Source organism: Aulostomus chinensis, chromosome 19 (genome assembly GCF_037954235.1).
Source record: "Aulostomus chinensis isolate RoL2024-O1b breed Wild chromosome 19, RoL_Achi_v1.0, whole genome shotgun sequence".
Lineage (NCBI taxonomy): Eukaryota > Metazoa > Chordata > Actinopteri > Syngnathiformes > Aulostomidae > Aulostomus > Aulostomus chinensis.
The window spans coordinates 1865713-1874507 of NC_141338.1; the positions used below are offsets into that span (position 1 = coordinate 1865713).

Genomic DNA, 8795 nt, shown 5'->3' on the forward strand with positions numbered 1-8795 from the left:
AAGTTAATGCAGCAAAGTGCAACCTGGCGTTTGTAGTAAAAAGGACTTTGTACTTTAATGTACTGCATTAGGGTGTCAAAGGAAACACAGTACTTTTTACCCGTCAAGTGCGAGGTACTCAGAAGAGAAAGAGAACCTGGTCAAACCTGATGAAGATGATGTTCTTTCATTGAAGCATCATCATCATCATCATCATCATCATCATCACTTCCCTGTATGTTTTAAAATGTCCTCTGATGATCTCAGTATTTTAAAAAATCAGGTAATTATTAGATCATGTGATCGTAGCTGCAGATGAACCCAGCAGCGTCTCCTGAACTTTGATTCTGTTCAAGCTGAATTATTAAATAAAGCTGGGGGGGAGGGGGGGGGATATTCATTCCTGTGATAGGAAGAGATTACACTGCAAAAACACACACACACACACACACTAATTATATATATATATATATATATATATATATATATATATATATATATATATGTTTAAATAATTCCACCAGATATGAGATGATTCACGTCCTCAGTGGTTAAAGAACCCTGCTGTTAATATGAACTTGCTGTGTAGTTTACAGCAAGGAACTACGGAAGCCAAAAAAGTCCATACTTAAGTTCCAATCTCATGAGTCACGTATTTTGTTCCCTCGAGATCACGAAATTCATAATGACTTAACGGTGAGATGGTCTTCGTCTCAACGAGACAAATGAACCCGTTATCAGAAAAAAATGACCACGTGAATGAACTTGTAACTTCTAGAAGACAGTTTAATTACTTTTTGCTAAAATTAATAAGTGATTAAAATAATCTTCCATACAGGGACATTCAAACACACTTGATTTTTACAGTGTAAAATATTGAATTAAGAAATAAAATCAACCCATTAATTGTTTTTTTAAAAAACTTTATTACAACTGTCAAACAAACACCAGTAAAACAATAAACAACTAAGCATCTGTGTATTTATACAACAGCAGGAGGCAAAAGTACATCAAGGAAGAGATATTTGGAATGTACATATTCATCGTACATGAATGGATGGAAACGAAGTAGAGGACGAAGGGAACACAGACACGGAGGCCGAAAACCACCGCGCTTCGTAGGCTGGAACATTTATTTTTGCCTCAATGTGTGAGACACGATGGTCTCGTGATGAGTTAATTTATCGTGTTACCTTGGCAACACAAGCGGCTGTTTAGCCGCTGTTATAAGAAAACACTGATAAAGATCAAACAAGAGTTAACCTTTGATCTCAACGTAACGGCATTAAAAATGTCTTTACTAGCATTTGTGTCCTCGGCAACCTTGATGCCAATTTTTTCTGAATATTGAGAGATTTAGCCTAGCTTAGCTTAGCTTAGCTTAGCTCAGTTTGGCCTAGCTTAGTTTAGCTTAGCAGACAGGAAACAGCCAAGCACGAACCTGGAAATGCGGCTGCATTCAGAGAGAAATACCACAGGACGCTCGTGAAATTGTTTTCTCGTGTTCTGATTTCACAAAGAAAATTGTCATATTTTTGCTTACTCGCGAACCTGTCGCTCATTGTTGCCGAGGGACTGACGGACGCTCTCAGGGAGCTGTTCTTTTTTGGATACATTTTGTTTTCTAGTCAAAGTCAGTAACTTCAGTCTGAGTTACATTTGCAACATGCTAACCAAGCTAGCCCCCCCCCCCAAAAAAAAAACTGGAGGAAAAAAAGCAAATGGTTTTTTAGTACTAATTGAACAAATGAGACATAATTCATCACAAGCAGTGATTAAGAAGTGCTGGTTGAACAGTGTCAGTTGTTTGCAGTCTTTCTTTTCTTGCTAAGCTAACAGCTAACAGCTGCTAGCCACATACAGGCCATACACACATGAGCGTTACCAGGCTGCCCATTCGCACGAAAGCAGATATTTTCCAAAATCTCTATATTTTCTTTTTAACTTTCATATTCAATCAAATATCCCAACCTATGTTTCTTATTTACAGATATTTACATGATACAGTTCAATATTTACAATAATACATGTAAATATGAACATGATATTTACAATAACCTCAATAAAAGTATCTATTCATCAATAAGTGGAGACAAATTCATATCATTATTTATTGATGGGCTTATTGTTTTCTTAACCAGTGTATTTACTCCATGTATTACTACTTCTTGAAGTATCTGTTCATGTATATTTGAGCTCAGAGCTTCCTCCTCCTCTTACGTGAGTATCCTGGTTGTGTTTTCTGGCCTTCTTTGGTTTGGGGGCGACCACGCGGAGGCAGAGTTTGTGCAGCCTGACAGCTCGGCCCTTCCGCTTGGCTCTCCTGACCTTCAGCTGCAAGGCCTGTAGATGGCGCTGCTCCCCAACGTCTGCGCCGAGCCGCAGCGGAGGGAACTTTGCTTTCACCACCACTGCAGGAGAGTTACATCTGTGGAACGAAGAGAAGTTCTGTGAAGTAACACCGCAGTAGAACATCAAGTGGCGCTCGGTCAGTACTGCGTTTAGTACTTCCCAGCACTGAAGACTGATATAACAGACTAAGATACAGACTTCTTTAAAATCAAAGAACAGAGTTAGAATCCATAACGTACATCTGCTGGTCAGAGATCAGATCCAGTTTTTAACTGAAGAACATCCATGACCTCATAACGCACAAAATTCAGTCACGAGGTTTTTGTTTTTGTTTTGTTTTTTCCGGTAGATAAACTACAAACAATAGCTGATGTGTAGAAAGTACTGTGAAATTACTACAAATTCTCAAGCAAAGATTTTACACTGAAAATAAAAGAAGAAATGGGCGGGTTTTGATTCATAGGTCGGGCCTCGTCGCTAACAGCTGGAGGTCATGATATCACATGACCACATGACCAGAAGTCATTCTGCGCTTGTTGGTGCTCTGAACTGATTCCACTCAGATTCAGTCACCGCCGCTCTCGCACCTGTGGGGACAGACTGGACATGTGACGTCACATCAAAGTCGTGTGTCATGAACGTGTTTGCACACTGACGTTTGGCCGGCGGCGCAGCCGCGGGGCAGGAAGCAGGACGAGGACACAAGTCCCAGCAGAAGACTCTGCGCTTCACTCAGCTGCCTCTGTTTCGCCAACGTCTGGAACAATCTGGAAGGACCGACAAACACATCAGACGCCAAAGTAGAAAAAAGAAGAAAAAAAAGAGGTGAAACCGCGACACGTGGGGCGAGCAGAGCTGCTGAGGGAACTGTGAGACAGATTATGAAAATGTCCAACAGCCCTGGAGAGCCGCTGCACGTTACGTAACGGTGCGACTCTGGATTTATTCGCCACTTGTGGCCTAGATTCGGACTCATGACACGTCACGCCATGTTTGCCTTCTTTGGTACACAGAAATGAAGGTGACTGCGCCGTGATCACGGCGCTGACACGCAGCAAATGTCACTGTCAACACGCACGTTGAGCCTGAGTTTTAGATCTAATTACGTTCATGAACTGCTGCTTGTGGGTGACATCACCTGGGACGGGGCGCCCACCTGTGAGGACAACATGCTGAGGCAGCGTTCACGCACCCAACATCTGGAACAAAGGTCAGCCGAACCCCGGAGGACTTTCACATTGACGTTCAGGTTTATGCGGACATTCTTGGCTCAGAGAGAACTTGTTTTACTCTCTCGTGTACTCTTCAATGCATCAGCATCTTGTCTTTAGCTTCCGTGTCACATGACCTTGGTACGACCAGGTTTTCCCACAAGACATCGTATTGGATATGAATATTTTCAAGCGGTCTTGCTTGACTGGGGGTTTTACCGTGCGGTGCAGTTGCAGTGGTACAGCGGGCGGGGCTCTGGGTTGTGGAGGCCGTATCTCTGCTGCAGGGGGAGGATCTTGTCCTGGCACTCATCCAGATCCTTGTAGACGCCACAGGACAGCTGCTGGTCTGTGGGGGGACATCAGGCGTTTGTAGCACAACTCCTGCCGGAGCATGAAGGCGGTAGGTGGACGCCGTCAAATACCTGTGATGTCAGCAGTCTGCTCTGATCGGTTTTTGGGGCTTGCTGGCGTGTGGGTTCCCGTGGAGGTGGTGACATCAGAGGTGTTGGTGGAAGGTGTGGGGGCGGTGGAGGCTGCAGCCGTGAGGGAGGGCAGGTGTGGGTCTTCTGTGGTGGTGCTGGTGAAGGAGGCGGTGCTGTTGTGCTCTGAGGTTGGATTGGTGGACTCGTAGAGGGTGGGGGGGTGGACCTCAGCGTACAGAGCCATCTGAGTCTCTTTGCACCTGCAGGTTGGAGCAACAGTTTATTCTTCTTCTTCTTCACCTGGAGAACAAATGAACGGCAAAACTGTGTCTGGAGCAAGGAGGGGAAATTAGCTTAGCATGAAGACTGAAGCACTGCTAGCTCACACGTAAGTACACCTGAGCAGCAGGTTGGTGCCTCCGCCATCACCGTGTGTGTGTGCATGTGTGAGAGAGTGAGAGTGTGTGTGTGAGTGTGTGTGTGTGTGTGGACCTACATCCCAAACCAGTTCCTCTGAGTGCACTGGAGACGGTGGGAGAACTCGAAGCAGTGCATCTTGAGCAGGTTGAAGAAGGTGTACCCCACCACGTCGGCGATGCTGTCGTTGGCCTCCTTCAGACAGCGGCGGAACCTTGAACAGGCGTGACAGTTAGACGCAGCCCAACGCGTGCCGAGGCCTACAGGGAGGGTGGTCGGCGAAGGAGCGCTCACCTGTTGTCGCAGTCGCAGTGAGACAAGGTGAAGATGTTGCTGTTGAAGACGCCAAACTGGGACTGGAAGGACAGGATGGTGTCTTTGCACTGGTCGTGCTCCCGGCAGCAGCTGTCCGTGTCAGAGAAAACCCCTGAAAGAGGTGAAGCCACGCAGGAAGTCAAGCGACCAGATTCCTATTTTCTGATTTGACATGTGGTCACATGACTCGAGGAGCACGCCGCCTGGGTTATTCCTGGCTGCTCTGTGTGAAGAGATGCGAGCCGCGTAGCAGGAGAGGTTCTCTTTTGTTGCTGTTCTGCAGCTTATCTCTACTTGTGTAAAGATAAGACGCCTCATATACGCGGTGCAACGTGTACGGACCGGCGGCGTGGCGTTTGGAAGACGGACGCATTTATTAGCAGATCAAATACCTGAGTCATTATGGATGTTGGATCCAGGGATTTGGACCCTCGTCAGGATAGTAAAGCGTCTGTTATAAATACGGAAAACTATTAGGACAAAAAGAGCCAGTACGATTTTTTTTATGATTAAAGATGGCGAGAAGTGAGCCGAACTTCCTGAGCTCTGACGTGTTCACGTTAGCATTTCAGGCTCTACAACTAAACTCTCTCAACTGGCGTAAAGCTCAGACTCGGTCTCATATCAGAATCCCACTGAGGGATGAGGGAGCCACGCCTCCAACCACGCCAACTTCCTGTCATCCGTAGTTTTTCCTCCATCACTCCATCCAGGAGGCTTTCGTCATCTTTCTTTCTCCCGAACTTCGTGTTTGTATGCAAGAAAATAAACTAAACTTTGCTCAGACGTCAAGTTCTACGCTGGCTCGATATCCCCGTCGTCCTGATGGTGGCGCTACAGCAACCCCCTGGAAGTCCAAACTCTGGTGAAAGATTTATCTCATTTGACTGCAGCGACCAAGCAGCTCCCTCACCTGCAGTAAACCGTCTTCATAAAACCGCCTTCATGGTCGACCTGCAGTTCCGCAGGACACGAGAGCCAAACTACAATACCCACAATCCTGAGCGTCCCTCGAGCGCTCGCTTGATTAGATAATAATCATAGATATATTATTTCAATCTTTTTTACGTTTTTGAAAGAAAGAAGAGTTTTTAAGGGTATTTTTTGGTTTAGTCTTCACATTAAAAATGTTGATGAAAGATGTCATAAAACCACAAATCTCACAAGTTCACGTGTGAATTTACTGACCTATCGATCATTTCTCGCCCTCAGTATTGATCCCGCTTCTCTATGATTGGGAAAAGATTGGTGATGGTCGGTGTTCGAGAGGGGAAAAAACAACAACAAAAACGAATAAAACCGAAGAAATCAAAACGATTCTGGACGTCATCGTCATCGTCACCGTCACCGTCACCATCACCAGTTCTCCCAGTAACTCCATCAATGTCTCCAACTCACCCAGATCTGCGTATGACGGCGCCTTGTTCCCGGAGCCGCACCACAGAGTCCCGGGAACAATGAACCCCCTTTTGACCCTCCGGTGGTTCTTGACCTTTGACCTTTCATCGTGTCCTTGATGACCCTCCGGCGGACCAACGACGCTCCGAACGGGCCTACTCCTCTCTGCGAGCCCCCCGTGAGCCAGACGGACGCAGGTGTCCCCTCCTCGGAGCATCCGGTCCAGGTCCAAACTCTGACCCGGATGATGCCGGAACTCGCGTGTGCGCTCGCGACACTGGGACTCGTAGTTCCGGATCAGAGCGGAGCCATCGGTCCAGGTGCACCCGAGCAGCGCGCGCTCCCGGGACCAGGCGCTGTGGTAGAGCCGCGGGGGTGCGGACCGCGGCCGGGGATCCCGCCGGAGGAAGCTGTAGTGCAGAGTCCCGTCAGGTAAAACTTTAGTCCAGGCGCAGCGGACCGGAGCTTCAGCGGCGGTCCATCCCGGGAGGAGGGCGAGGGTGACGGCGAGGAGGAGAGGAGCGAGGCGCGTCATGGTGGCGGCGACAGAGAGACGGACTGACAGAGCCGCTGGCTTTTAAACCCCAAATCTACAAATACTGATTGCTTCACCCCCCCCCCCCCCCGACAGATGGACCGAATCCAAGTTCGGGGGGGGGTGGGGGTGGGGCGGACGTACTGGAAATTAAAAGCAACATCCAAATCATGTGACCTGTCAAACATCAGCGTCAGACACACACACACACACACACACACACACACAATCTCGCTCTGCTGGCAGTGACCGTGACATATTGATTCTTTATCTCTCTCTCACACACACACACACACACACACACACACACACACACTCACTCACAACCAAACAAACAGACACACACACTCACAAACAAACAGACAGACACACACTCACTCACAAACAAACAAACAGACAGACACACTCACAAACAAACAAACAGACACACACACTCACAAACAAACAGACAGACACACACTCACTCACAAACAAACAAACAAACAGACACACTCACAAACAAACAGACACACACACACTCACTCACAAACAAACAAACAAACAGACACACACTCACTCACAAACAAACAAACAAACAGACACACATACACACTCACTCACAAACAAACAGACACATACACACTCACTCACAAACAAACAGACACACACACACTCACAAACAAACAAACAAACAGACACACATACACACTCACTCACAAACAAACAAACAAACAGACACACACTCACTCACAAACAAACAAACAAACAGACACACATACACACTCACTCACAAACAAACAGACACATACACACTCACTCACAAACAAACAGACACACACACACTCACAAACAAACAAACAAACAGACACACATACACACTCACTCACAAACAAACAAACAAACAGACACACACTCACTCACAAACAAACAAACAAACAGACACACATACACACTCACTCACAAACAAACAGACACACATACACACTCACTCACAAACAAACAGACACATACACACTCACAAACAAACAAACAGACACACATACACACTCACTCACAAACAAACAGACACACACAGCTGCTTTCTTTGCACGTTTCCTGTCGCCTGCTGAAACCAGGACGACTGGATTATTGATCACAAATAAAGACAAACAATAGATTGAAAACAAAACAAAAGGTTGGCGATGCTGGAGAAGTCTAAACTTTTCAATTCACTGATAGAGAGAGGAGTAGAAGGAAGTAGAGCAGGTTTAACCACGATTCATGGATCCGTCCTGCGTCAAACGCCAACAAAAAGAGCGAACTCGTTCACCTTCCCTCTGGGTTTGTACTTTACTGTCACACCTGATCATCGCACAGGTTTTCCACACGTCCAGAGATGATTTAGCACTGCGTTTTTAAATAAGATCATTCATAAATTTCCCACCACATAGTTCACGGTCCAGGTTTGGCGTCTGTTCTGGTGACGAAACCTTCCAGGACTCCTGAATCTTTTTGAGAAGATTTTAGAGGTGAGGAACCTCCAGGCGTCGGCCTCAGGGCTGCGTCTGGGGCTCGCCACGGCCCAGGACAGCTGACCTACAATCAGCTTTGGGGCGAAAGCGAAACCTGATGTCACATTGCCTGAAGATCAGACCAGCAGACGCCACAGGAAGAAGCGCAGCATGGCACGACGCAGCTTCCTGTTACCTCAGCACACAAGCACATGGCGTCGCATCACTGGGATTTCTGGTTTACACCCCCCCCCCCGACAAATACATTTCCCCAGAGGTGAAGAGCGCCGACGCGTCTCTCCTGAGTTCATCCAGCAGCCAAACAAGATGACGTCTCCTTAATTGGACTTGAAGTCTCGGTGTATTAATGAGCGGATGTCAATACACATTTACTGCCTTTGCTGATACGAGTCTGGAGATAAAGTGTCGGATGATGGAGGATGAAGGTCACTGATTACCTGGTCTGCCTGCTGGCAGGTCCTGGTTTTCCCCGTTTCTGCCTGAACCTAAACAGACTTTCACCACAGTGGGAACACGTCTGAAGACCCATCTGGTAAAAACGGTTCACCACTGACGACGGTTTGTGGTCGCAGCCTGGGTTTATGTCCACTTACGGCGAATGAGACTGTGGCTGCAGCCGCCACAGTCTCAACGCTCTGCTGCAAACAGGAATCAGAACAATTGCGTGTCACTG

General features: G+C 47.0%; 1 protein-coding gene across 2 annotated transcripts; it reads right to left on the reverse strand.

Moving 5' to 3' along the window:
• Positions 1 to 895: 895 nt before the first annotated feature.
• On the reverse strand, positions 896 to 6665 carry pla2g3 (phospholipase A2 group III). 2 transcript variants are annotated; one of them, XM_086187156.1, is made up of 7 exons: positions 6098 to 6665; positions 4679 to 4811; positions 4464 to 4598; positions 3968 to 4227; positions 3762 to 3891; positions 2988 to 3098; positions 898 to 2407 (listed from the first exon to the last, which is right to left on the reverse strand). In XM_086187156.1, the coding sequence occupies exons 1-7, from the start codon at positions 6630 to 6632 to the stop codon at positions 2161 to 2163; spliced, it is 1551 nt and encodes a 516-aa protein (XP_086043282.1). In that variant the 5' UTR covers positions 6633 to 6665; the 3' UTR covers positions 898 to 2160. The 2 variants fall into 2 exon arrangements, with proteins under 2 accessions (XP_086043284.1, XP_086043282.1); XM_086187158.1 differs by lacking the exon at positions 2988 to 3098 and having other exon boundaries at positions 896 to 2407.
• Between the last annotated feature and the right edge of the window lie 2130 nt (positions 6666 to 8795).